Source organism: Macaca nemestrina, chromosome 20 (genome assembly GCF_043159975.1).
Source record: "Macaca nemestrina isolate mMacNem1 chromosome 20, mMacNem.hap1, whole genome shotgun sequence".
Lineage (NCBI taxonomy): Eukaryota > Metazoa > Chordata > Mammalia > Primates > Cercopithecidae > Macaca > Macaca nemestrina.
In genome coordinates, this window is record NC_092144.1 from 65,879,361 (window position 1) to 65,906,622 (window position 27,262).

Here is a 27,262-nt window from a genome sequence, read left to right on the forward strand (position 1 = left end):
CTGTTCGATCTGCAAAGTAACAATAACATTAACAATAATAGCTAATATATATTGAGCGCTCACTGACTGTGAGGGGAGGCAGGTCCAGATTTTGCAGAAAGCGAAGCTTATCCAATTAAGAAAAAGAGTACTAAGCTAAAAATACAAAATAAGATACGCAAGCGAACATTTAGTATGAGAAAATAAATCCCACCTAATGACATTTACAAGATGACAATTACCATATGCAACCTCCAATTACAAAGCATACAAGACATTTTTATTAATTTACAACCTTACACAGCTCTGTAACACTTTCCTCCCTGCATCCTTCGATCTGTATTTCATACCACAACAATTTACAGTTTAAGCAAGTTTTATTTCAGACTCAGGACAGTTGCAGATTTAGCACGGTCGAGTTTGGGAAAATCAAAATCACGTTTCTTTCAGGTATGAATTTAAGTTTACAAGGCATGGCAAACTTTTTTGAGCAGTGACTAATCTTAAATATTCTTTGAATTGTTGACACCCACTAGGTAGAGAAGTGGTCGTGCCCGCGAGGAGCCTCGGAAGGTTAAGCTTTGTTAGCTTCGTGGTAAATCCACCTGAACAGCTACGTTTAACGACTTTTAAGGGAAAGAATCATATCCGCTTTGCTACACGAAAGGGGGAATCCTGAGAGGTAAGACTGGACTCCGGCTTGGAACCGGATTGTGGGGGTCCTCCACGCCTCTCTCAGGACCCTTCTTGTCGCTACCTACCCCGCCTATCTTCCAACAGAAAAACACGGAGGTTCCCAGAACCGAGAGTCGGGAGCCCCAGCTGGCTCCTGGCTGGTTCTGAGCGAGTTCCTCCCCATTCTGGCGCCTGAGGTTTTCGTCTGTGTGATGAGGTGGGCACATCCCGATCTCCCCGTTGGTTCCCAACGCTGTCAGAACAAAAATGAACGAGAGACAGGAAGCCCCTCGGCGGAGCGTGATCGTTTGGGGAGTTGGGGGGCGGAGGGGTCCCCACTTACTGAAGGGGGTGGGGTGGGTCAGAGCGGAGAGCGGCTCCTTCCTCTCGGAGCCTTGTGTTTCCAGCCGGAGCGTTTTCGCAAAGGACCCGAAACGCGCTCCTTTTTCCCAGGGACTCTCCCCAGTCACGGCCCGGGCCTTTCCTAAAAGCACTCTCACTGGCCGCCGTTTCCTCTCGGCTGGACCAGAGAGGCAGCCTGGATAGCCGACCCAACCCGCCTAGGACCCGCTGGCTCCAGTGCTGAGGAGCTTAGAGAAGGAGAAGTTGTAACAAGGCGGATGGCTGGGCCTGGGGAGATGGGGGAACCATAGAGAGGCGGGCGGGTAGAGGGGCCAATGTGGGAGTGCAGACGAGAGGAAGCCTGCGGGTAGATGGGCAAGAAGGGAAAACACTAGAGACGCGGGACGGCTAGACGGGCCGTCAGGAGCGAGATGCAGTGTGGGGCGGGCCGCTGGCCTCCGAAGGCGGGAACGGAAAACGGATCTCCTTGGGTTGAGGGATGTTGGCATGTCGGGAGGTCTTTAGTCTCAGTCCAACGCTACCAGCGTGCCCTAGAGCTGTGAACTCTTAGTCGGCTTCATATTATTTGTCACTTGTAAAACAGGAATGACTCTGTTACCGCTCAGGGTGATGAAATAAAATCATGTATGAAAGGACTAAGCATAGTGCCTTTGCACAGATAATATGGGACACCTGGGAACGGCTGCTATTATTTTCCCACTCTGAAGTTCTTCTGCAGCTCTGAAGTTCATCAGGGAATTAAAACTAGGCACTCGTGCATTAAAAAAGAGAGAGAGAGAGAGAGAGAGATCTGAGGATTCCCATATAATCACTCTCAAGGTGTCTCCGTCTCTAAAGCCTCGTCCCGAGCTCAGACTTCATTCTTTCTCATGTGGGTCACAGTATCAGCCAGCCTCCTCCTCCCTTCCCTAGTCTCTCAGCTCCCAACTCAGCCGCTGAACATAGACAGATCCTTTTTGTTTGTGTGTTTGTTTGTTTGTTCTGTTTGAGACGGAGTCTCGCTCTGTCGCCCAGGCTGGAGTGCAGTGGTGCAATCTCGGCTCACTGCAAGCTCCGCCTCCCGGGTTCACGCCATTCTCCCGCCTCAGCCTCCCGAAAAACTGGGACTACAGGCGCCCGCCACCACGCCTGGCTAATTTTTGTGTTTTTAGTAGAAACAGGGTTTCAACATGTTGGCCAGGATGGTCTCGATCTCTTGACCTCAGGTGATCCCCCCGCCTCGGCCTCCCAAAGTGCTGGGATTACAGGCGTGAGCCACCGCGTCCGGCCAAGTCCAGGTTCTTTAGTCTGGTAGTTGTGGATGTCTCCACCAGCATCGTCCCCTGCTTGGTCCATTGTGTGTGCTCAGTTGCCCTGAAAGATGGACAGTTCTTTAGGCTCTTTCAGTCCTGGCTTTTATACCCGCTTCCCCATCTTTGCTAACTCTCTTGTGTTCTCCAAGACAACTCAGATGTCACACTGGAAAACCTTTCCAATTCTATTCCTCTCCCCTGCTGAGTCAAGTGGCCCTTCTGGCCTCTTGCACCTGTCATTGCACTTATGACCCTGCATTATGATTGCCTGTTTGTTTACCTGTCTACTTCTGGAGACCTGTCTGTCCAATATGGTTAAGTTACTAGCCACATGTGGCTTGAAATTGTATTAGGCCAAATTGAAACATGCTGTAAGTGGAAAATAGACACTAGATATCCAAGATTTAGTACAACGAAAATGAATGTAACACAACTCAGTAATTTTTTTTTAAAGCTTTTTTTTTTTTTTTTTTTTTTTTTTTGAGACGGAGTCTCGCTCTGTCGCCCAGGCTGGAGTGCAGTGGCGCGATCTCGGCTCACTGCAAGCTCCGCCTCCCGGGTTCACGCCATTCTCCTGCCTCAGCCTCCCGAGTAGCTGGGACTACAGGCGCCCACAACCGCGCCCGGCTAATTTTTTGTATTTTTAGTAGAGACGGGGTTTCACCGTGGTCTCGATCTCCTGACCTTGTGATCCGCCCGCCTCGGCCTCCCAAAGTGCTGGGATTACAGGCGTGAGCCACCGCGCCCGGCCACAACTCAGTAATTTTTATACTGCTTATATGTGAAAAGTTTTGGTAATATTTTAGATAGGGTGGGTTAAATAAAATGTTATTCATATGCACTTCACCTGTTTGTTTTTTACTTTATCAATGTGGCAACTATTAGACAGAAATAATTATATATGTATATTTACACTGGCTAGCATATACATAGAAGACTATAGGTGTAAGTATTTCCTTGCTCTGTTGGCTGAAAGGGCTTAGAAGCCATGATGCCCCAGTAGCAATGAGCACACTAAGCACCCAGGTGTTGGTTTCTGATACCAATCTCTCAGGACTCCTTGGGAAAATGATGGTAGGAATGGGACAGGAAACATACAAGATGGGCCCAAACGATCTTCTTTTTCTTTTTTTATTTTTTGGTTTGTTTGTTTTTTGAGACAGAGTCTCGCTCTGTTGCCCAGGCCAGAGTGCAGTGGCGTGATCTTGGCTTACTGCAGCCTCTGCCTCTTGGGCTCAAGCGATTCTCCTGCCTCAGCCTCCCAAGTAGCTGGGAACACAGGTACCTGCCACCATGCCCGGCTAATTTTTGTATTTGTAGTAGAGACAGGGTTTCACCATGTTGGCCAGGATGGTCTCGAATTCCTGACCTCAAGTGATCCACCTGCCTCGGCCTCACAAAGTGCTGGGATTACAGGTATGAGCCACTGCGCCCGGCCCCTTTATCTTTTTCTTCCTTTCTTTCTTTCTTTTTTTTTTTTTTTCTGAGATAGGGTCTTGCTTTGTCACCCATGATGGTGTGCAGTGCCACAGTCATTGCTCCCTGCAGCCTCGACCTCCTGGGCTCAAGCGATCCTGCCACCTCAGCCTCCTGAGTAACTTGCACTACAGGTGTTCACGCCATCACACCCGGCTAAGTTTTGTATTTTTTTGTAGAGACAGGGCTTCACCATGTTGCCCTGGCTGGTCTTGAACTCCTGGGCTCAAGTAATCCTCCCACCTTGACCTCCCAAAGTGCAGTCCTCCCACCTTGACCTCCAAAAGTGCTGGGATGACAGATGTGAGCTACCATGTCTAGCCGCCATAATTTCTGGTTTTTTTTTCTTTTCTTTTCTTTTTTTTTTGAGAGCGAGTCTCACCCTGTCACCCAGGCTGGAGTGCAGTGGCGTGATCTCAGCTCACTGCAACCTGCGCCTCCCGGGTTCAAGCAGTTCCCTGACTCAGCCTCCTGAGTAGCTGGGATTACAGGTGTCTGCCACCACACCCAGCTAATTTTTGTATTTTTAGTAGAGACGGGATTTCACCATCTTGGCCAGGCTGGGTTCGAACTCCTGACCTCCTGATCCACCCACTTCAGCCTCCCAAAGTGCTGGGATTACAGGCGTGAGCCACCGCGCCAGGCCTACTGCCATAATTTCATTCAACCTCTCTGGTCCTCAGTTTCCTTATCTGTGAAATGTTAGTGCTGAATTTGAGAAACCAAGGGGCCTTCTTCCAAATTCTAGTCGTGAGTTAGGTAAGATTCTTTAGTGAGGCTGAACGAGTCTTTGAACTTGAGTTTCTGTAGGCTAGAGGAAACAGTAGTCCCCTACCTACTTCTCCCAGGTTCTAAGGTGGGTGAGACATTTTGATATTTTGGTCTTTGTCGCCCCCACGAGGCCTAGGAGGGTTCCCTATCGCCCCAGGTGTCCAATAAAGATCAATCCGCCAGGTGCTGTGGCTCAGGCCTGTAATCTCTGCACTTTGGGAGGCCGAGGAGGGCGGATCACCTGAGGTCAGGAGTTCAAGACCAGCCTGATCAACATGGAGAAACCCCGTCTCTACTAAAAATACAAATTAGCCCGGCGTGGTGGCGCATGCCTGTAATCCCAGCTACTCCGGAGGCTGAGGCAGGAGAATCGCTTCAACCCGGGAGACGGAGGTTGCAGTGAGGTGTGCTGAGATCATGCCGTTGCACTCCAGCTTGGGCAACGAGAGCGAAACTCCGTCTCAAAAAAAAAAAAAAAAAAAAAAAAAAAGAAGAAGTGAGAAAGATTTACTTGCCACCTAGGGTAACTGCTGGTCTTCTTTCCCCTATTAGTGTAACTCAGTGTAATCTATTTCAGCTCTGCACCTGCTGGACTTTGTGAATGGGGAGTTTACTCTCTGGTCTCAGTAGCCCCATCGATAAAAGGGAATAACTTATCTCCTCCTTGTCAACAGCCAGATGGTGGTGATTTGCCAAATCTAAGACATCTATTTTCTTGCCTTGTTCTTCTTTATTTTTTCCCTCTCAGTTTTAAAACTGGATAGCCCCAAGACTTCTTCCAAACCAGGGTGAGTTGCTCACCTATTTTGTCCTCACTTGTATCCTTAAGTGCAAACTGTCATTACCTTATTGGCCACCAGGGGGTGCCCTACACATATAGTACTGTGGTTAAAGAAGCTGGCTCAGGAGAAAGCGAAGAACCAGGGCCCAGTTCCCAGCCTTGCCCTGAGTTCCTACAAACCTTCAAGGGCCTGCTCTACTTCACAGAGCATCATGTCTCACACTCAGCATCCTCCTGGCCTTATGACATGAACATGTGTGTGGTCCTGTGGAAAAGTCTTTAAGTACTCCAGCCGCCTCTGCCAACACTGGGTAACCACCTGGGTGGATGATCACTGACTCTCTGTCCATTGTTCCCAACATTTCCAGGAGGTGGCTCAGCATATCCCGGCTGGCTGCGGAGGCTGAGGCCACATACTTTATTTATTTATTTATTTAGAGACGGAGTTTCGCTTTTTTTTCCTTTTTTTTTTTGAGATGGAGTCTTGCTCTGTCGCCCAGGCTGGAGTGCAGTGGCCCGATCTCGGCTCACTGCAAGCTCCCCATCCCGGGTTCTTGCCATTCTCCTGCCTCAGCCTCCCCAGCAGCTGGGACTACAGTCGCCCGCTGCCATGCCCGGCTAATTTTTTTGTATTTTTAGTAGAGACGGGGTTTCACCATGTTGGCCAGGATGGTCTCAATCTCCTGACTTCGTGATCCGCCCGCTTCGGGCTCCCAAAGTGCTGGGATTACAGGTGTGAGCCATCGTGCCCCGCCAGGAGTTTCACTCTTGTTGCCCAGGCTGGAGTGCAATGGCGCCATCTCGGCTCACTGCAACCTCCGCCTCTCGGGTTCAAGCGATTCTCCTGCCTCAGCCTCCCAAGTAGCTGGGATTACAGGCATGTGCCACTTCGCCCTGCTAATTTTGTGTTTTTAGTAGAGATGGGGTTTCTCCATGTTGGTCAGGCTGGTCTCGAACTCCCGACCTCAAGTGATCCTCCCGCCTCAGCTTCCCAAAGTGCTGGGATTACAGGTGTGTGCCACTGTGCCCGGCCAGGAAAGATTTTCTAGAGTAGGAAAGACAGCATAAAGTATTTCTAGAAATCGGACCTGAAATCAGAAAGGTCTAGCAATTTGTCTGTTGCTACAGAGCAAAGGCAGAGGGCGGAAATTCTTCAACTCATGAGACAGTTGAAGACAGACCCTAACTCTTGATATGCTCCATGGCAAGAAAATGGAGTACCATATCCCCATTGGTTAGGTGGTAATGCCAAGGCCATAGAGGGGCAGTCATTGGCCCTGGATCACACTGCTAGTCAAAGCTGGCTAGTAGGATGTAAAGGAAAATAAAAGTCTCAGGGCTGCCAAATTCATTATGCCCAAGGTAAGCCTGGAGACTGAGTCATGCAACACTGCTGTCTGCTTCCCAAACTGCTGTCGTTGCTTCACAACCCGGTGTCAAAGCATTACACATTAGCCAGACCCTCACAGAAAGACAAAGGGCCTCAGGCATCTCCACAGGACCACCAGTACAGATTGTTCTTTGCTGTCGTCCGTCCTTCCTCCCATAAAACAAGAAAATGGGCGGGGTGCTGTGGCTCACACCTGTAATCCCAACAATTTGGGAGGTGGAGGCGGGCAGATCACCTGAGGTCAGAAGTTCCAGACCAGCCTGGCCAACATGGTGAAATCCCGTCTCTAGTAAAAAAAAAAAATTAAAAAACCAAAAACAAACAAACCAAAAAAAAAAAAAAACAAAAAAAAATTAGCCGGGTGTGGTGACCCATACCTGCAATCCCAGCTACTTGGGTAGGCCCGGGCAGGAGAATCGCTTGAACCTGGGAGCTGGAGGTTCCAGTGAGCCAAGATGGCGCCACTGCACTCCAGTGTGGATGACAGAGTGACTCTGTCTAATAATAATAATAATAAGAAGAAGAATAGAACATGTCCCTTGTAACTTTAGGTCTGCAATCTAAGTCTAGTTCCTAAAACTAAAGTCTGTTTGATTTCACACTGATAATGCTTATCTTCCCAGGTACAGAACAAAAACGGTGAGCTCAATCATTGTTGAGGTGGGTTGGGTGGATCACTTGAGGTCAGGAGTTCAAGACCAGCCTGGACAACATGGTGAAACCCCATCTCTACTAAAAGTACAAAAATTAGCCGACGGTGGTGGTGTGCACCTGTAATCCCAGCTACTCGGGAGGCTGAGGCAGGATAATCGCTTGAACCCGGGAGGTGGAGGTTGCAGTGAGCCAAGATCACGCCACTGCACTCTAGCCTGGGTGACAAAGCAAGACCCCATCTCAAAATAAATAAATAAATAAATAAATAAGTAAATGGGAATAAATGAAAGTCTTTCCTTGGCTCAGTAGCCCTGGGGGACAAGGGAAGGGAGGAAGAAAGTCTTTTCTATTGTATAGTCTTTCCCTTTGTAGAAAGACTGGCTCCTTCTCGAGCCCAGAAGGATGAAGTGACTTTTTAAGGAAAGTCCTTTTCTAGCTGGGCGCGGTGGCTCACGCCTGTAATGCCAACACTTTGGGAGGCGGAGGCAGGCGAATCACAAAGTCAGGAGTTCGAGACCAGCCTGGTCAACATGGTGAAACCCCGTGTCTACTAAAAATACAAAAAAATCAGCCGGGCGTAGTGGCGGACGCCTGCAATCTCAGCTAGTCGGGAGGCTGAGGCAGGAGAATAGCTTGAACCTCCAGATGCGGGGGTTGCAGCGAGCCGAGATCACTCCGGTGAACTCCTGCACTCCAGCCTGGGCAACAGAGCGTGACTCCGTCTCAAAAAAAAAGAAAAGTCCTTTTTTTTTTTTTTTGACAAAAGCCAGCTCTGTTGTATTCCCTCCCTCAGCATCCGGCACGGCGCCAAATAGTGATTTCATTTTAACTTTTGTGTAGCGTGTGTGGAGTAGCAAGCTGCGCGACGCAGGAACCTTTCTCTTATGGGTGCGTTTCCGGACGGAGTGCTTTCCTGCTGCTCTCTGAATCCGGAAGCTGTCGGAGAAGTCGGAGTATCCCGGAAGTCGTCCCTGCGGCCACTTCCGGACGTGAAAGTTTGCTGCGTAGGGCTAGGGAGACCGGGCCGGACTGCGGGGAGTGAGCAGGTTTAGCCGTGACGGCATTCTTAAGAGTCCTGCCCAAGTGAGGGATTTGGGGTGTGGGACAGAGTGGTCCCCAGGGCAGTGGGCATTGGAAACTGAGAGGCCCTGCGAAGGAGGCTTGGGGAGGGGCTGCGGAGACCAGGGGACGAGGTATAGGAAGAGGAGGGCAGAAAGCCTTGGGAGTGGGCTTGGATCCAGTTGCCCGAGAGGCACAGGCCTGGGACTCACTGTATTTCCCAAGGGGAGAAGGGGCTATTTCCCATGGGAAGACAAAGTGGGATGAATAGTGGACCTTGAGAAGAGGGGGTGGCCAAGAAAAGGTTCCTGAAGGACGCAGGACCCAGACTGCAGGCTGGGGAGGGTTTGGGCAGCCAGAGGGAGGTGAGGGTGCTGGAGCGGGGGTCACTCGGTCACTCTAGCCGGAGATCTGAGCGGCTTCTGCTCCCTCTGCGCTGTGGAGTGCATCTGTTTGCCAGCCTCGCTGGACCGTTGAGAGGATTCATCGAGACCCTGGATATGAATATGCAGTGTGAACTGAAGTTTGGGGACATGAGTAATCAGTCACAGTGGCCCAAGATTTGAGGTGTAAATGGAGAAGTCAATGAGTCGCTGCAGCTGTGTGGAACAGGTTGGGTGAGGGCAAGGGTGGGAAAGGTGGCTGAGGTCAGGTTGGGCGAGGCCTTTCATGCCAGGCTGAGAGGCTTATACTGTAGGGAGGATTTTAAGCAGAGGAGCTGGTGGACTGGTGAGCAGGGCATATAGGTGACACCTAGCCAACTTGAGAGGTCAGAATACATGATTCCAGAAGGCTAAGGAGAAGGCTGCCAGCAAAGGGGAAGAATTCTCAGGGCGAGGAAAACACAGACGCCTTTGCGTGTGGAGCTGTGTAAATGCAAGGTCTGGCCAGGGGCCTGTGAGATGCCGTGTGTGCTTGGAGCACAGGAATGAGAAGTGAGGTGGGGAAGTGGCTGGGCCACCTCACAAAGGGTCTCAGAGTCTAGGCTGAGAAACTCGGACTTGGTCCTGAGGGTAAAGGGAGCCAGGAGAATGTTACGCATGGTGCTGAGGTTGCATTCAACACAGCTGTGAGAAGAACCTGTCGAGGTCAGGCCAGTGTGGGGGAGGAACTGGAGGCCAGGGTACCAGGGAGAAGGCTTGTGTGGTGGTCCTGGTGAGAAGGAAGGGGCCAGAACTTCGTCTGGAGAATGGAGGGCATTGAATCTCCAGCTCTTGGAGAACGGAGGGGAGTGCCCTCAGGGGGTGGAGGTGATGGAACTTGGTGCTTGTCTGACTTTGGGGAGTGAGGGAGTGGGAGGAAATGGGGACGTTCAAAGTTCTAGATGGTGGGACAAGAATTTTGTCTAGGTGGTGTGGCTTCCCGATGATCATGTCTTGGGGGTGAGCAGGGGTTCTCTTTGTTGGGGAGCTGGGTAGGGAGGTAATGCTTGACTTTTGGACGGGGCGATCAAATTCATTCATTTATTCAACCAATATCGAATTGATTCCCTACCCTTTCCTAAGACCTTTGATAGATTCTGAGAGTAGAAAATTGACCAGGATGGAGCTGGGTCTTGGAGAGTGGGGAAGGCAGGCAGTCACACAGCAGGCAGTAGATCGACGAGGCCATCATGGATCGTGCTGTGGGATGTGAAGGAAACGAACAGACGGAGGACACTGAGCAGGGCACCTCGAGCTAACACCGTCACTAAAGGCTGCTGTGTTCTGTGAGCTGAAACCTGAAGGCCAGGAAGGAGCCATTCTTGTGAGGAGCTGAAAGGAACATCACAGAGAGGGGAAGAGCAAGCACAAAGGCGTTCCAGATGGGAGAGGCCAGTGCATCAGGCAAGGGAGAGGCAGCACCATGATGCCCAGAAGGGAAGGCAGCTGCGAGGACAGTCTATGCAGGGCCTTGCAGTGTCTGGGTTTACTCTAAGGGCAGAAGGGAAGGTTTAGATCATAATGCACTGCGTTCTGTAATTCCTGGGCTCAGGCAGTCCTCCTGTCTCAGCTTCCTGGGTAGTTGGGACTGTAGGCAGGCACCACCACCTCTGCCTAATTATTATTACTTTTTTGGAGAGACAGGGTCTCAATATGTTGCTCAGTCTCAGAAGGGAAGGTTTTAAGTCAGGGAATGATTCTATGAGCTTAAAAAATCACTTGGAAATTGCCACAAGGAAGGGAGGGAGAAGGCCAGGCATGATGGCTTACGCCTATAATCCCAGGACTTTGGGAGACTGAGGCAGGTGGATGCTCGAGGCCGGGAGTTCGAGACCAGTCTGGGCAACACGGTGAAACCCTGTCTCTTCTAAAATTACAAAAAAGTAGCTGGCTGTGGTGGTGCACGCCTGTAATCCCAGCTACTCAGGAGGCTGAGGTGGGAGAATTGCTTGAACCTGGGAGGTGGAGGCTGCAGTGAGCCGAGATCCCACCACTGCACTCCAGCCTGGGTGACAGAGCGAGACTCTGTCTGAAAAAAGAAACAGCAACAAAAAAACGAGAGGGGAGGGAGAGTGATGGAGGGAAGGCTGCTACTGCTATAAGCTGGGGGTAATTGGTGGTGGTTGGCGCTGGGGTGGCAGCGGCGACGGTGGGATTACAGGGAAATGTGTGGCTTGCTGACAGGGTCATGTGCACTGACCCAGTGCGGGCAGAGGCAGGTGCTGTCCTGGCCATCCCGCTTGAGGATATGTGACCTCAGGCCAATCACACGATCTCTTTGAGCTCTGCTTCCCTCATCTGTAAAACACGGATCCTCATGGTACTTTCCTTGTAGCTCTGCCCTGAGGATGCTGTGCATTTAGCAATGGCTGTTCCCGAGTGAGGGCTGAATAAATGGTGGTTATTGTTGTCATTATTTCCGGGGACAGCAGTGGGGGTGGGGGTTGTGGCCACTATAATGCCAATAGTTATATGGTCTGAAACTCAAGAGAGGGATTGTGTTAGTTTCATTGCGTCTCTATGAGTGAATACTTGAGGCTGGGTAATTTACAAAGAAAAGAGGTTTAATTGGCTCATGGTTCTGCAGGCTGTACAGGATGTGTGGTCCTGGCAGCTGTTTCTGGCGAGGGCTTCAGGAAGCTTACAATCATGGTGGAAGGTAAAGGGGTGGTTGGCATATGGTGGGGGGAAAAGACTGGTGAGAGGTGACACGCTTTTGTTTTTTTTTTTTTTTTTTTTGAGATGGAGTCTTGCTCTGTTGCCAGGGTGGTGTGCAGTGGTACAATCTTGGTTCACTGCAACTTCTGCATCCCAGGTTCAAGTGATTCTCCTGCCTCAGCCTCCTGAGTAGCTGGGACTACAGGCGCCCACCACCACACCCAGCTAGTTTTTGTATTTTTAGTAGAGATGGGGTTACACCGTGTTGGCCAGGATGGTCTCGATCTCTTGACCTCATGATCCGCCTGCCTCACCCTCTCAAAGTGTTGGGATTACAGGTGTGAGCCACTACGTCCGGCCTGACATGCTCTTTTAAACAACTAGATCTCGTGAACTCAGCGAGATCTCAGTCATTACCTCAAGGATGGCACCAAGCCATTCATGAAGGATCCACCTCCGTGATCCAAATGCCTCCCACCAAGCCCCATCTCCAACACTGGGGATTACATTTCAACATGAGATTTGGAGGAGGCCAGGTGTGGTGGCTCAACCCTGTAGTCCCAGCACTTTGGGAGGCCGAGGCAGGTGGATCATGTGAGGTCAGGAGTTGGAGACCAGGTGGCCAATATGGTGAAACCTTGTCTCTACCAAAAATATAAAATTAGCCGGGAGTGGTAATGCATGCCTGTAATCTCAGCTATTTGGGAGGCTGAGGCAGAAGAATTGACTGAGCCCGGGAGTTGGAGGTTGCAGTGAGCCTAGAATTGTGCCACTGCACTTTAGCCTGGGCGACAGAGCAAGACTCCATCTCCAAAAAAAAAAAAAAAAAAAAAAAAAAAAAAAAAAAAAAAATTGGAGGAGACAAACATTTTATCAGGGATCTGGGCAAGAGACTCAGGTTGGGTAATTGTCCAAGTAGACCAGGGGTTCTCAACCAGGAGCAATGTTGCCCCCTAGGGGACACAGGCAATGTCTAGAGACATTTTGGGGTGTCACGACCGGGGTTGGGGAAGGGTGCTACTGGCATCTGGTGGGTGGAGGCCAATGATGCTGCTCAACATCCTACAGTGCACGGGATGGTCCCCCACAACAAGGAGTGGTCTGGCTCAAAATGTGTGGTGGCCCACGCCTGTAGTCTCAGCTGCTTAGGAGACTGAAGTGGAAAAGGATCACTTGCACCTGGGAGGTTGAGGGTGCAGTGAGCCAGAAGCATGCCACTGCACTCCAGCGTGGGTGACAGAGTGAGACTCTGTCTCAAAAAATAGACATACCGCCCAGTGAAATGTTTAAAAAGTACCTTGTGTTCCAAACCAAATATAACTGTGAGGCCTTTTGGGCTGTTGGGCCTGCAGTTTACAACTGGTTGACAGTGGTCTCTGGAGTTGTTCCATAAGGCAGGAGCCACATGTGGCTTAAATTTTGATTATGGGAAATTATTACTTTTTGAGAGTCTCCCTCTGTTGCCCAGGCTGCAGTGTAGTGGCATGATCTTGGCACACTGCAACCTCCACCTCCTAGGTTCAAGCGATTCTCCTGCCTCAGCCTCCCAAGTAGCTGGGACTGAAGGGGGGCACCACTACACCCGGCTAATTTTTGTATTTTTAGTAGAGACGGAGTTTCACCATTTTGGCCAGGCTGGTCTCAAACTCTTGACGTCAGGTGATCCGCCCACCATGGCCTCCGAAAGTGCTGGGGTTACAGGCGTGAGCCACTGTGCTGATTATTGGAAATTTAATACAATTTAAAATTCAGGTCCTCTGATACACCAGCCACATTTCAAGAGTGTAAGAGTCCCACGTGCCTAGTGACCGTCATAGAACTTGGTACCACTGCAGAAAGTTCTGATGGACAGTGCTCTAGGATGTAGCGGTGGCACCCCCAGGGTCCTGGGGCTGGCTGCAACTGTTACTCCTTTTCTGTCCCCCACTCCCAGCTGCACCTGCACCTGCAGATGCTGCTGCTGCCGCCTTCCTGCGAGGCCGCGGCGCCACGTGGCTGGAGGAGGAGCTGCCGCGGCCGCATGTGCAGCCCTCTCCAGTGCAGCTGCAGCGCCACCGCGCGTTGCTTTCGACGCCCGAGTCCTTCGCATGCGCAGGCAGCGCCTGGGCCTCAAGTGCCCCAGGACCTGGCGCAGCCCGCGAGCCCGCATCAGGCTTCCAGTGGGCCCCGTGGGCAGTGCCAGCCTTTCCCACCTCCGCATCTGGCAAGGCCTGGCCTTCGCTGCGTCTCGGTGTCCCCATGTGCCTTCTGGAAATACCACACCTCCCCACCTGCGCACGTAGCCGTCTGGCCCTCTGTGGGCCTCGGTGCCCGCATGTGCCCTGTGGGAAGCACACACCTTCCCCAACTATCTGGCAGCATCTGGCCTTCTCCGGGCCTCGGTCTCCCCATTTGCTGGGTGGAGAATCACGGCCCGGCCACATCGGAGCCAATGGCTGGCCTCTGGACCTCGGTCTCCACATTTGCCCAGCCGGCAGGAACATCCCTTCTCCCGCCCTCTACCTCGGTGGGTGGCCACGGCCGAGCAGACAGCGACGGCCCAGTGGAAAGAGGACAAACCCTTGTGGGCCTTCGGGCAAAGACGTAACTTTGCTTAGTCTCGGTTTATTGGCCGATCTCTTGTCAAGCGGCGGAATCGTTCCAGTCCGGAGGTGGGAGGGGAGCGGGGCCGCCGGGGGCGGGCGTCTTCAGCGAGCCCCGCGCCTCCGGTCCCCTCCCCGCAGGGCGCTCCGCAGAGCCGAGGGGTGGGAGCGCCGGCTCCAGGCGGCGGAACCTCCGCACGGGGCTCGCGCGCTTCCGGCCGGCGCCTTTTCCCAGGGACGCAGCCAACCCCTCGCACCCCCGCGCCCGCGCCCCCAGTCCCCGCGTCCCCGGCGCCGCCGGCCCGGAGCTGCCCGGAAGTCTCGGTTCCGCCGCCGGCGCTCGCCAGGGGAAGCCCGGGGCCGCCCGGGACCTCGGCCCGCTCCTCCGGACCCGAGAGGCCGCCGCACGGGGTACGGGGGCCGGGATGGAGGGAGGAGCCTGGCCCCGGGACGACGCCGAGGCCGGGCAGGCTGGGGGAGTGCGCTGGAGCCGCCCGAGATGGGGATGGGGGTGGGGAGCGGCAGGGTCGGGCGGAGGGACGGGAGGGGCAGTCGAGGCGCGAAGGCTCCTTGGGGAAGTGAGGGGAATAGGAGGGGCCCCGGGGCCGGGTGCTGGGGTTCCCAGAAACAAGGGGAGTAGAGCAAAAGAACGGGCGGGGGCCATGCTGTGTGTAACAGGGAGAGGGATGGGGCTCCTGGAAGAGGTGAAGAAGAGAAGGAGAGATGCCAGATGTACACAGAAAGGAGGGGAAAGTGGGCTTGGGAGAGGTGCTGTGGGAAGCGGAGTCCCGGGGCCTGGTGCGCATAACGGGGTTTGGGAGAAGGCCCCTGATGGGTACAGAAAGAAGTAACGATGTCACCGCCATATATAGGGGCGGGGGAGAAAAGGGGGCCCTTGGGGAGAATGTAGCAGGTAGCCAGGTTGGGAGGTTGGGGTATACAGAAGGAAGGCATTTGAGTCATCTTGGAGCGTATAGATGTAGTGAGACGATGGGTTCCGCAGTGAGTAGAGGTGGCTAGACTTCGAGGTGCTAAGTGTAGGAACAGGATGGAAAGGCCCTAGTGAAATGTGGGGAATTGGGTTAGTGGGGCTCTGGGGAGGTACCTAGAGAGGAAGTGAGGGAGGCCACGGAATATGAAGATGGGGAGGCCCTGTGGCATGTAGTGGGGATGGAGCCCCAGGAGGGCCTGGAAGCCGATGCGGGGGCTGGTTGGGCGGGGGGTGCGGCAGAGGGAGGGGAAGCAACCTGAACTGGGGCTGGGCAACAGGGAAAGAAGAAACCACAGATTAGAGAAATCTAGGCGATCAGCAGGGCGGGGGTGTGAGATGTAGAGAGGTAAACAGATTGAGGGATTGATTGCTGGGGTGGGTTGAGAGAGGAAAAGGGAAGAAAAGTCGGGGGACTACGCCCTCAGACCTGACCTGGGTGCTGAGAGGTGGATCCAGGAGTGGCAAGTGGTGGCGGGGTTTTGCAGAGCTCAATTGGATGTCCTCTCCGAGGCAGCTTGATGGAACGTGGGAGAGCTGGGCTGGAGTGAGTTGTTATTTTGCTGGGGAGGTGGTCAGTGGCGCACAAAGGGTAACAAGCAGCGATAGTGGGGACGCTTTCCATTTTAGGAAGCTTTTCCTAAAAGGAAGTGGCAATTTTAACTTATCTCCCCTCCGCCGCTCCCAGCTGCCGCTCCAGATGCTGCTGCTGCCGCCGCGGCCACCCCACCCTCGGTCCTCCTCTCCGGAGGCCATGGACCCACCGCCCCCCAAGGCTCCCCCTTTCCCCAAGGCGGAAGGCCCCTCCTCCACTCCTTCCTCGGCGGCGGGGCCCCGACCCCCGCGGCTGGGCCGCCACCTCCTCATCGACGCCAATGGGGTCCCCTACACATACACGGTGCAGCTGGAGGAGGAGCCCCGGGGCCCGCCCCAGCGCGAGGCGCCCCCAGGAGAGCCCGGCCCTCGCAAGGGCTACAGCTGCCCGGAGTGCGCCCGTGTCTTTGCCAGCCCTCTGCGGCTGCAGAGCCACCGCGTGTCGCACTCGGACCTCAAGCCCTTCACGTGCGGCGCCTGCGGCAAGGCCTTCAAGCGCTCCAGCCACCTGTCGCGGCATCGCGCCACGCACCGCGCCCGCGCCGGGCCGCCGCACACCTGCCCGCTCTGCCCACGCCGCTTCCAAGACCCCGCGGAGCTGGCGCAGCACGTGCGCCTCCACTAAGCTCGAGACCCGGCTTGAGCTGCCCTGCCCCTCTCAGGGCCACGAAGTCTGACCCACACAGCGTCACTCACTCCCACACACACTCCCTGGCTCCGCTGAGGTTACTGCCTTACCCTGGGCCTCAGTTTCCCCACCTTCCAAAGGGAGGAGCATCATTCCTTCCTTACCCCCTTTCTAGCTGTGTGATGTAGACCAAAGTCGTTGCCCCTCCCTGGGCCTGGGAACCAGTCGGAACTGGGTTCCGGTCCAGCTGTGCTGTGTGAGCCTTTGCAAGTGACATGACCTCTCTAAACCTTGGTTTTCTGCTCTCTGGAGCGGTGAACCGGTGGTTGACTGTGGGGAAGAGATGATAAAGAGCACGGGCACGGTCTGGTTCATTTCTGTATCTACCCCCCTTCCGCCCACGTCCCCTACCCTTTGCTCAATAAACATTCCGCACTTCATTTTCAAGCTCTTCCTTGCGTGTACGTGCGCGTTGGGTGCTGGGGGGTGGAGACCGGATCTTCCTCGCTTGGGTACTTTCCTCTCGGTGTGTGTTTCTGGCCGGAGCCGTTTCGCGACGGCCCGGGCGCCCCGCCCCCACCTTCCTTCCCTAGACCCTTTCCTCTCCCTTCGGCTTCTCTCTTTCGGCCGGCGCCGCCAGCTCCTGGGGCACACCCAGAGGTCCCCTTCCCGCCGCCGCCTGCAACTGCGAGGGTAGCCCGGGGCCGCTTGGAGTCGCCCGGACCTGAGAGGCTGCTGCACTGGGTACGGGGGCCGGGAGGAGGGAGGGGGCTGGGAGCGGGCGGCGGGAGGGGCTGGACCGCGTGGAGGGTACCTGGGCCGGGGCGGGAGTGGGGCAGGCGCCGGAGGAGGCTCTTCTGGAGCTTGCAGGGGGCGAGAACTTACACAGAAAGGCCCAGGAAGCGAGGGCTGTGGCCCCGGGGGTGGAACCCCGAGAGCGCTGGGACCTAGAACGAGCCTGGTGGTGGCCGGGCGAGCACTAGAGAGAGCCTGAGGTGGGTGGACGGGTGGGAGCACGGAGTTGTTCAGACATGTCGCTGGAGAGGGCCAGAACCTGGGGGTCCTCACGTCGGAGCCCCTGTGAATAGGTTTGGCTTGTATGGAGGCGGTCAGGAAAGGCTTGAGTATGTAGGATGGGCCAACACGCAGACCCTGCAAAGGGCTATAAGGAGGGGAGGGAGAGACCTGGAGGCCTGCGGGGTGGGGCACCCACTGACCTGGGAGGCCACAAAGAGGAAAGTTAGAGCGAGGTCCAAGTTGTGCAGAGCAGGTCAAGAGATCCTGTGAGTATAGTGTGTGGTGGAGCACCGAGGCTAGGAGAGCTTTTCCAAGGAGGGAAACCCTGGGGACCTTTTAGGGGGTCACAGAGTCCAGCTGTGAGTGGGACTGGAGAAGAGGGACTGAGGGCAGCAGGATGTAGAGGTCCTGGGCCGTTTAAAGGGAGGGAAAAGGATGGAGCCTGCGGTGCTGAGCTGCCCTCTTCTATATAACCTTATCCCATCTCCCATCCACCAGGCCTCAGCCAGCCCTCCGGATGCTGGTGCTGCCATCCCCCTGCCCTCAGCCTCTGGCATTTTCCTCCGTTGAGACCATGGAGGGCCCTCCCCGTCGGACATGCCGCTCCCCAGAACCTGGACCTTCCTCCTCCATCGGATCTCCCCAGGCTTCATCTCCTCCAAGGCCCAACCACTACCTGCTCATTGACACTCAGGGTGTCCCCTACACAGTGCTGGTGGACGAGGAGTCACAGAGGGAGCCAGGGGCCAATGGGGCTTCAGGCCAGAAAAAGTGCTACAGCTGCCCCGTGTGCTCAAGGGTCTTCGAATACATGTCCTACCTTCAGCGACACAGCATCACCCACTCGGAGGTAAAGCCCTTCGAGTGCGACATCTGTGGGAAGGCATTCAAGCGCGCCAGCCACTTGGCACGGCACCATTCCATTCACCTGGCGGGTGGTGGGCGGCCCCACGGCTGCCCGCTCTGCCCTCGCCGCTTCCGGGATGCGGGGGAGCTGGCCCAGCACAGCCGGGTGCACTCTGGGGAACGCCCATTTCAGTGTCCACACTGCCCTCGCCGCTTTATGGAGCAGAACACGCTGCAGAAGCACACGCGGTGGAAGCATCCGTGAGCTGGGCTGCCGGGTGCCCCAGGTACCACAGGACTTTGCAGGGAGCCTGGACTCCTGTCCAGACACCTGGTGAGAGCCCGAGGCTGGTGTTCAGGCCCCCGGACACAGACACAGAGCAGCCGCATCTCAAAGGCAGAGCCCTGCCTGAAGGAGGAATCCGTGAGTAATCTTCAGGTCCTCCGTGTTGTGGAGCTGAGATGGGAATGAGCTCCTACACAAAATGGAGTCCTCTAGCCTAAAGATACCAGCTGTTCCGTGGCAGAGCCTTGACTGGATGCGGGTGGGGAGTGTCTTATGTAAAGTCTCTGGCCTCATAAAAGATGGCTGTGGGTCATCAGGAATCTGTGCCATCTTCCTGAGGCTTCTGTGCTGTTGTTGGGGAAGGGACCCCAGTCCTGCCTTCCACCCCCCAACCAGGCCTGAGACCGATCAAACAATAAACGCGTTTCCCACCCTGAGCACTCGAGGTTTGTTTTTAGAGACGGCATCTCAGACCCTCTTTGGTGGCTGCCTAGCAGGGAGACCTCAGCTTGCCTGGCTGGGGAATGGGAAGGTTGGCCTGCCTTGGGGTTATCCCCTCCTCAGCTCCTGAACACCTGGGTCATCTGGGAAGAACGTTTTTAAGCTGAAACAATTTTAAAACCACAACCTCCTATCACAAACACATTTTATATGGTAATAGAGTACACAGATATGCAAAATATATGTGAACCAAGTTTCCTTCCCTTTTTTTTTTTTTTTTTTAGATGGAGTTTCGCTCTTGTCACCCAGGATGGAGTGTAATGGCAAGATCTTGGCTCACTGCAGCCTTTACATCCTGGGTTCAAGCGATTCTCCTGCTTCAGCCTCCCAAGTAATTAGGGTTACAAGCATGTGCCACCATGCCCGGCTAATTTTGTACCTTTAGTAGAGATGGGTTTCACCACGTTGGCCAGGCTGGTCTCGAACTCCTGACCTCAGGTGATCCACACACCTCAGCCTCCCTCAGGACCCTGGGCCTGGAAACAAAAGTTTCTTTACCATAGTTAGCTTTAGTATGTGTAGATTTTTTTTCATTAGCTATTATTATTTGAGATGGAGTCTCGCAGTGTCACCCAGGCTGGAGCAGTGGTGCAATCTCCACTCACTGCAACCTCCACCTCCCTGGTTCAAGCGATTCTCCTGCCTCAGCCTCCTGAGTAGCTGGGATTACAGACACGCACCACCACGCCCAGCTACATATTTTTTTAAACTGCTGATTTCATCCTATTCTATTGAATTCTCCACCCATGAACCTATAGTTTGGAAAAGACTAATCTAGGGCAGGTGGCTCCCCCTGGAATTTCTGGACCAGGCTGCAGTTTATTTGTAAAGTGAAGTGGGGAGGGGAGGATCATGGGTACAGCTTTGCAGGCGGTGCAGACGTTTAGATTCTCCCTCCATCGGGTTAAGACCTTGCTCTCCTAAGGGCTGGCCAGAGTCCAGAGCATGGATGCTTCTGGTGAACAGGAGAGGCAGGTGGAGCTGAGCCTGAAGCTAAATAAACATCTGCTTATTAATTCATTTTTCTTGCCTGTCTGTGCCAGGCACTGTGCTAGGCCTCATTTGCTCTTCCGACCTCTTTTTTTTGGGAGGAAGAACAAATCTTCCGTTCGTACTCCCCAGAGTGGGAAAGGAAAGAGCCTCCCAGAGGTTGCGATCATACCCCACCATCTGACCTCAAATAATACCAGCAGCGCTCCTCTCTCAAGCCCTGACTATGGCCAGGTGCTGGGCTGAGCTGTGTGTCCCATCACTGTGTCCTCACAAGAAATGTAGAGGGGCTTGTAATTTCCCCATTTTACAGGTGAGTTAACAGGCTGGGGAGGAGCAGGAACAGTCAGGACTGGAATCTAGCTCTGTTCCAAAGCCAGCTCTTAATTACCAACATGGGGGGGTGGTGGCGTGTTCCTGCCCCTCGTTTTTCTGGAGAGGGGTAACTCCCCCCATTTTGGCCCCCACATCCCTGAGAACCTTGGGGTCTGGCTGTAGGAGGTGGGGGAGCTCTGGGGGGTCTGCGCTGGCTAGTTCCTGAGATCGTTAAAAGTAGATTCTCCTTTCGCTCCAACTTTCCCGGTGTCTCACACACTCCTGCCTTCTCCTGGGCCCACTGGGCCCACCGCCACCCAACCCGGGGACCCCCGGAGGCTCGCCAGCTCTCCAGAATGGGAATTTCTTGACGTTCCCTGCCTGAGCTTCGGGGAGGGCGGGGGAGTGCCGTAAGGGGCTATCGCGCAAGTGTAGACCCTCTGCTTCTGCCGCAAACGGCGGGCCTCACCTGGACCAGGGGACTCTCCAACGAGGGGCGCTAGTCTGGCCCGACTGGGCGAATCCCCGCGTCCGTACCCGTTCCGTCGCTCAGTTCCACGACTCGCTCCCCTGCCGCCCCGCCTGTTCGCGGGTGGGTGGGCGCTTCCCTCGGCTTCCCGTGACACTTTGCAGACGCTCCCCGGCGCCGGGCATGGGCGCCGCCGCCGTCGGTCCCCGAGTCGGATTCCGCGCGCGGGTGGGTGAGCGCGGGTGGGTGAGCGCGGGGGGCCTCGGCCCCTCGGACCCCGGGCACCCGCGGGCGGGGGATGGTGACCGTATTTGCATCCCCGCCCTGATGCATTCCCCCGCTGGGATCTTTCCACGACTGCTCCCCCTCCCACCCCCGGGACAAAGGGCGGGGGCGGCGCATCCCCACGCGTGACCTTTCCCCGTACTGCGCACGCGCCCAGCCCCCACCACCGGGGGAGGGTCCGCACGCCCACGCGAGTGCGGGGGAGGGGTGTGGGGCCCCGGAGGTAGGGGAGGCAGCGCGCACGGGCTGGACCTCCTCCTACCCTGGGAAGTTGGGGCAGTTTTCCTCTGCACCTGCCTCTTCCTTAGGCCTGGCGGTGGCCCGCGATGAGAGTCCTTCCCCTTCAGGCCAGGTGTCCCTGTCAGGCGACCCCTTGGGGCACCCAGCAATTTAGGGCTTCAGCTTCCTTTTCCTTCGATACCCAGGGGCCCACGTCCCCAGCTCACTTCTCCCCTAGGACCTCGGTGGCTGGGCCCCCTGCCCCTGACTCTGGGAACCCAGGAGTTTGAAGCCCAGGCGTGTTTTGCCTCAGTCCTGGGGTCTGGGCTCCCTCCTCCCTCAGACCAGGGATCCAGGCCAGAAGGTCCTTCCTGTCTCACTTCACCTCCCCCAGGATGGACCCTCGAGTCCATCCGCGTCCCTCCATTTGTGGCTGCTGTTTCTGTCCAGTGCCCCTGAGGCCCTCGGCTGCTGGGGTCCGCAGGAAGCCACGCCATGAATGACCGGAGCAGCCGGAGGCGAGCAAGTGAGGAAGCTGGGTCCCCTTCCCTACCCTGGGTCCCGGTGCGGTCGGTCGGCTCCAGGCTGCCGTCGTTGGGGGGGGGTCTGAGGGGCCCGGGACTTCTCTGGGGTGACCCGGGGCCTCTCCTCTCCAGTGAAGGACGATGAGACCTTCGAGATCTCCATCCCCTTCGACGAGGCGCCCCACCTAGACTCACAGATCTTTTACAGTCTGAGCCCCTCTCGGGGAAACTTCGAGGGTGAGCCGAGGGGGCGTGGAGGGACTGGAGTCAGCTGGGAAGCCAGGCCGAGTCCCAGGGTGTGACCTGGTCCCCCCACCCTCGCTGTGTCCCTAGAGCCTCCGGAGGCTGCGTCCCCCGCCCTGGCTTTGATGAACAGCGTCAAGGCCCAGCTGCACATGGCTCTGGAGAGGAACTCCTGGCTGCAGAAGCGCATCGAGGACCTGGAGGAAGAGAGGGACTTCCTGCGGTGCCAGCTGGACAAATTCATCTCGTCTGCTCGGATGGAGGCAGGTATGTGTGGGGTGCTCTGATCCACCTGCCTCCCTGTCCCGCTACTGGGTACCCGCTCACCCAGACTCGAGGCTCCACAGTTTGCCTGGCTGGGTGGGACCTGCCATGTTGGCCCTCTCTGCTAGTCCCCTGCCTGTTTTGGGCCCCCAGGCCCAGCTTCCTCTTCACTTGATGTCCAGGACCTCATCCCCATGAACTGTCTACTGGGGCCTGTCCTCCTGCTTTTTCCTTCAGCTCCCCAAATCCCATCAGCCTCCAGTGCCCTGCCATCTGCTTCCTTGGCCTATGGTGACTTCAGGACCCTGGAACCTGAGAGTCCCTCTCTTCTGACTCCTAGGGGGACCTTCCTTCATCTCTTTGGCCGAGAGGCCCACCCTAGTCCTTTGGGTTTCCTCAGGGGGCCCCTGATCCTCTTCCTGGCCCTGTCTTCTCCAAGATCCAAGAGTCCAGCCATCCAGCCTCCTCCTGTCCCCCCCGTCCCCGTGTGACACCAGGGGCCATCTTCCCACCCACCCTGTCCCATCCTTGGTTAATGAGTTCTCCTTCCTCATGAAAGACATTAAGGCTCTTCCTGTGTGGGCCTTTTTGGGTGGGGACCCCAGCAGGTGCTGTTCCTCAAACCCTGCCCCAGGTTCCCGGGCAGTCCCCGCCCACATACCTTGCTCTGCTATAATTCATGGCCAGAAGCAGCCGGGAGAGCTCCCATAGCAGCCCCCAGCCCCAGCCAGTTCACAGCTAGCATCTTCTCTTGACTGGTGGGACCCTGTGTCCTGCTTAATACATTTTGGACCCCAGCCGCATCCTCTTCCCCAGATGGTCAGGCCCTTTGCCAGACAGCCCATGTCCTGGAGAACCCACACTTTACCCCACCTACCCTCAGCTCGGCCTTGCTAGCTCCTTGGCTGAGAAGACCCCTCAAAAACTCCCACATCTCTCTTTGTGAATTCAACCTTTTCCCCCAAAAACTTGGGCAAGGGGCCTATGGTCTCGTGGTGTCTGTTACTGGGAGCCCAGCATCTGGGGATCTGGCCTTCCCTCTGCTCTGGAACAAACCGCCTCTGACTGCCCTTGCCTGCCACTGTCTCCTCCCACTGATGGCTCCATGCTGGGTGACTGACTCCTTTGCACAGATGGTTTGGTCCTGCGGCCTCGGCACTTTCCCAGTGGGGACCCTGGCACCAGACCCCTCTCCTAAGCCGCCTTCTAGAGGACCCTGTGTCTGGGCCTCCGCCAGCCAGCTCCCTCTGTCTAGATGGAGGTGGAACCCATCCTGCTGGACCCAGGACCCCTGATTTCTCTCAGGGTCTGACCCCCCAACTCCAGCCAAGGCCTGGCCTGCCTCCTGGGTTTACAGAGGCCACTCTCCGGAGGTCCCACCCAGTCCCCAGAAATCTCCCTCCCCTGTGGGAACCGCATATACTCACAGGGGTCCTGAGGTCCCTGGTCGGCTGCCTCCCCAAGACCTCTTGCCAACCCAAGCCTCTGAGAAAATGCGGCACCCATTACTACCTCCCACAGACCCCAGCAGGCTCTACTCAGCCACCAGCATCTCTACTGTCCTCCCTGTCCGTTTCTTTAGGGGACCAGCCCAGGTTGGGGGATCCAGTACTGGGGACTGCAGCCTCTCTCAGTCCCAGGACCTGTGATGGGATGTCTGGTCCCATAGTTCACGTGTGTGTCTCTCTCCCCAGAGGACCACTGCCGGATGAAGCCTGGGCCCAGGCGGATGGAGGGGGACAGCCGGGGTGGGGCTGGGGGCGAGGCCTCGGACCCTGAGTCAGCAGCCTCCTCCCTCAGTGGAGCCTCCGAAGAAGGCAGCGCCAGCGAGAGGAGGCGGCAGAAGCAGAGGGGAGGTGCTAGTCGGAGGCGCTTTGGGAAGCCCAAGGCCCGGGAGAGGCAGCGAGGTGGGTGAGGTGCATGGCGCGGGCGCTGAGGGGCCTGGGCTGCTGAATTGCTGTGTGTCCTTCCCAGAGGCCCTCCTTTCTCTCCAAGCCCCTCCAGCTTTGCTGGAGAAAGACCCACCGGGTTCTGTCTCTCCCTCCTCCCTTGTAATCCTGGGATTACAAGGCGTGAGCCATAGCGCCTGGCCTGTCCTGGGTCTACTTTAAGTTTTGGTGAACCCTCGAGGGCAGGGCCACCTTGGGCACCTCCTTAACCTTCATCGGTAAGAAGGAGGTGCGCAGTAGGACCTACCTCGGGGCGGGTGAGGCTTGAATAAGTGAATTCACCTGAGGCAGGGAGGTGAGGGTGATGGCTGGGCGTGGTGGAGAGGCGGGCGGGGCGGGGGGGTGTTGTTGCTGGGACCGCGTTGGTTGAACCCGGCCTCTCGGCTCATGTTCTCTCCTCACCCCCCTTCCTGGGCCTGCCTCTTCCCATTTCCCACTGGTCCAAGTACTGGCTGCGCTTCTTCCCCTCCTCTCCGCCCCTCCCTTCCCTGTTCTCCGTATCCTCCTGCACCGCCAGTGCCTCTGCTCGCCGGGATCCTTCCTTCCCATGGCCGTTTCCCTTCCCGTGTCCGCCCCCTCGGTCTTGGCCCCTGCTCCTCACTTCCGTGTCCCCGCCTCCGCCCCGCAGTGAAGGACGCCGACGGGGTCCTCTGCCGGTACAAGAAGATCCTGGGCACCTTCCAGAAGCTCAAGAGCATGTCGCGGGCCTTCGAGCACCACCGCGTGGACAGGAACACCGTGGCGCTGACCACGCCCATCGCCGAGCTGCTCATTGTGGCCCCCGAGAAGCTGGCCGAGGTGGGCGAGTTCGACCCCTCCAAGGAGCGCCTGCTCGAGTACTCCCGTCGCTGCTTTCTGGCCCTGGACGACGAGACGCTCAAGAAGGTGCAGGCGCTCAAGAAGAGCAAGCTGCTGCTGCCCATCACCTACCGCTTCAAGCGGTGATCGCACCACGCCTCCGCGCCTCCGCCCGGGCCTTCCTCCCCCGCCGACCCCGGCCCTCCCCAGGCCCCCGGTGGATGACCTGCGCCTCTCCCTGCCGCGCCCCTGCCCCTCCTCCTCACTCCCTGGGTTGGGGGCTCCCTTAGCCCGGCCCCCAAGCGCGACGGCCCAGGGCCGGCCGCAGCCCCTTCCCGAACGCCGGCATCCCCTTCCGCTTGGGCTGCCCAGCCCTGTCCTCGCCGGACCCCTTCCTCCTGGAAATCAACCAGGCAGGAGGGTGCCGCCCCCCTCTCGGGTGGGGGACTGTATAGACCCCGTCTCCGCCCCAGCCCCGCGGAGGAGCTGCCCACCTGATTCCCGGACAGACCTCCCCAACTCCGCGCGAGACAGAGAATTATTCAGAGAATTTAAATTAAAAAACGACGTGAAAATTTGGAATAAACTGGGCCTCAGCCTTTTCCTAGAAGGGGGACGTGCCTGGGAGGGGGAGGCCGTCGCCCCGACGACGGTGATGGGGTTGCTGGGGCTTCCAAGGGGGTGGGCGGTCAGGCGGGAGGCCGGGTAGGACAGGGTGTAATTAGCCCCCCGGAGGCAGAGACGGAGAAACAGCTGTACCCCTGAAATCTTGGAGGCAGAGCTCTGGAAAAGAAGAGCGGACACAGCCGGGTGCGGTGGCTCACGCCTGTAATCCCAGCGCTTTGGGAGGCCGAGGCAGGCGGATCACGAGTTCAGGAGATCGAGACCGTCCTGGCTAACACAGTGAAACCCTATCTCTACTAAAAATACAAAAAATTAGCCAGGTGTCCCAGCTACTCGGGAGGCTGAGGCAGGAAAATCGCTTGAACCCAGCAGGCGGAGGTTCCAGTGAGCCGAGATCTGGCCACTGCACTCTAGCCTGGGCGATAGTCTCCGTCGCAAAAAAAAAAAAAAAAAAAAAAAAAGTAAAAAGAAGCGTAAACGCTACCCGCTGGGCTACCCGGACCAGTGAGTGGCGCGAGAGGCGGGACTCGATGACCTCGAGCAGGGGAGGCCACCCAGCGGCCAGGCCAAGTCTGGGGGATTCTTCCGTCCGGCCGCCAGGGGGCAGTAACGCCAGATCATCTGTCTCCCGGAAGGACTGCGCGATCATCCATCTGTTGCGCCTGCGCGACGGGACGGGCCGGAGCGCGTTGATGCGGTTGCCAAGACAACCAAGAGGGTGGCCGGATTTAACCGTTGGGGATTAAGCACTTTCACTCTAGGAAGGGAAAATCTCGCGCATGCGCAACGGGGACTGAAACCTGGTCCCCGCAACCCCCTTCACCGGAGCAGTGGGAGAGCGCGCCACAGAGACACTTACGCAGGCGCAGAAGCCTGTTTCCCCCTCACCCGCCGCTTCCACCCTGCGCAGGCGCAAAAAGCCGCGCTGGCAACCTCCGCAGCGGTCGCGCGCACCGTTCACCCCTCTTGCTGCTTTTGTCTCGCGCAACCTTCTCAGGCCCTCCGCGAGGCCGGTCCTTTTTTTCTTTCACTTTCCCCACCCGGAGAGCCAGGTGCTGAGAACCGGTACCTCGTCTCCTTCTCTGTATCCCTTCCCCTGACCCACCTCGCCTCCGTCCTCCCTCCCTTTTCCGTTCCCGAAGCCGGAAGGAGCCGAAGCACCCACGAAAAAAGCCGAAGCTGTCCCCGGAGAGTGAGGCCTTCACGAAGCGGTGGCGGAAGGAGCCGAAGTTCTCTGATCTGCGGAGTGAGCAAGTGGCATCTCCGAAAAGAGCCGAAACTTGGACTCGAGCTTAATCCCAGGAGGGGCCCGAGGGCGAGCTCCGGAAATCTCCGGAAAGAGCCGAAGGCCGGGACGGTTAGGATTGTCGGAAGTGGCCGATTGCTTGGACAGGGCCGGCGGAGAAGATCGGAGGAAATCCGTGGAAGCAGCCAAAGACTGGGACGGATTGAATTGTCGGAAGAACCCGAACTCGCAGAAGGGGCTGGGCGCAGTGGAACACGAGGACACACGGAAACCTCCGAACGTTGAGGAGATAATTTTGGAAAAGTTACGGAAACCTGGGAAGTCGGCGAAACCCTACCTTCGGGTGTTTTCGGAAGCAGTCGCAGCTGCCATCT

At 56.3% G+C, this 27,262-nt stretch overlaps 3 protein-coding genes and 1 long non-coding RNA gene across 10 annotated transcripts; 3 read left to right on the forward strand and 1 right to left on the reverse strand.

Moving 5' to 3' along the window:
- Positions 1 to 353: 353 nt before the first annotated feature.
- On the forward strand, positions 354 to 18,898 carry LOC105488153 (zinc finger protein 581). Of its 4 annotated transcripts, none has more exons than XM_011751994.3 (2): positions 354 to 661; positions 17,828 to 18,898. In XM_011751994.3, the coding sequence occupies exon 2, from the start codon at positions 17,847 to 17,849 to the stop codon at positions 18,438 to 18,440; it is 594 nt and encodes a 197-aa protein (XP_011750296.1). In that variant the 5' UTR covers positions 354 to 661; positions 17,828 to 17,846; the 3' UTR covers positions 18,441 to 18,898. The 4 variants fall into 4 exon arrangements, with proteins under 4 accessions (XP_011750296.1, XP_070944038.1, XP_011750294.1 ...); XM_071087937.1 differs by lacking the exon at positions 354 to 661 and adding an exon at positions 8,972 to 9,052; XM_011751992.2 differs by lacking the exon at positions 354 to 661 and adding an exon at positions 16,892 to 17,056.
- LOC105488152 (zinc finger protein 580) lies at positions 8,915 to 16,752 on the forward strand. Of its 2 annotated transcripts, none has more exons than XM_011751991.3 (2): positions 8,915 to 9,052; positions 15,779 to 16,752. In XM_011751991.3, the coding sequence occupies exons 1-2, from the start codon at positions 9,014 to 9,016 to the stop codon at positions 16,307 to 16,309; spliced, it is 570 nt and encodes a 189-aa protein (XP_011750293.2). In that variant the 5' UTR covers positions 8,915 to 9,013; the 3' UTR covers positions 16,310 to 16,752. The 2 variants fall into 2 exon arrangements, with proteins under 2 accessions (XP_011750293.2, XP_070944037.1); XM_071087936.1 differs by lacking the exon at positions 8,915 to 9,052 and adding an exon at positions 14,379 to 14,513.
- A 195-nt stretch (positions 18,899 to 19,093) lies between the features above and the next one.
- Positions 19,094 to 20,874, reverse strand: LOC139360515 (uncharacterized). The gene is made up of 2 exons (XR_011617918.1): positions 20,737 to 20,874; positions 19,094 to 19,438 (listed from the first exon to the last, which is right to left on the reverse strand). It is a non-coding gene; the product is annotated as an uncharacterized lncRNA (long non-coding RNA).
- Positions 19,548 to 25,604, forward strand: LOC105488150 (coiled-coil domain containing 106). Of its 3 annotated transcripts, none has more exons than XM_071087934.1 (6): positions 19,548 to 20,265; positions 21,691 to 21,766; positions 21,897 to 22,001; positions 22,098 to 22,274; positions 23,966 to 24,178; positions 24,849 to 25,604. In XM_071087934.1, exons 2-6 carry the CDS (start codon positions 21,736 to 21,738, stop codon positions 25,163 to 25,165), a joined length of 843 nt encoding a protein of 280 aa, XP_070944035.1. In that variant the 5' UTR covers positions 19,548 to 20,265; positions 21,691 to 21,735; the 3' UTR covers positions 25,166 to 25,604. The 3 variants fall into 3 exon arrangements, with proteins under 3 accessions (XP_070944035.1, XP_070944034.1, XP_070944036.1); XM_071087933.1 differs by lacking the exon at positions 19,548 to 20,265 and adding an exon at positions 20,277 to 20,964; XM_071087935.1 differs by lacking the exons at positions 19,548 to 20,265; positions 21,897 to 22,001 and adding an exon at positions 20,850 to 20,964.
- Positions 25,605 to 27,262: the final 1,658 nt, after the last annotated feature.

Bases quoted from the DNA above. Each gene is read 5' to 3' on its own strand.
- LOC105488152 (XM_011751991.3), top strand. From the start codon at position 9,014: ATGGAGAAGTCAATGAGTCGCTGCAGCTGTGTGGAACAG. The intron at 9,053-15,778 runs GTTGGGTGAGGG...CGCCGCTCCCAG, and splicing joins GCTGCAGCTGTGTGGAACAG to CTGCCGCTCCAGATGCTGCT.
- LOC105488153 (XM_011751994.3), top strand. From the start codon at position 17,847: ATGCTGGTGCTGCCATCCCCCTGCCCTCAGCCTCTGGCATTTTCCTCC.
- LOC105488150 (XM_071087934.1), top strand. From the start codon at position 21,736: ATGAATGACCGGAGCAGCCGGAGGCGAGCAA. The intron at 22,275-23,965 runs GTATGTGTGGGG...CTCTCTCCCCAG, and splicing joins GTCTGCTCGGATGGAGGCAG to AGGACCACTGCCGGATGAAG. The intron at 24,179-24,848 runs GTGGGTGAGGTG...TCCGCCCCGCAG, and splicing joins GGCCCGGGAGAGGCAGCGAG to TGAAGGACGCCGACGGGGTC.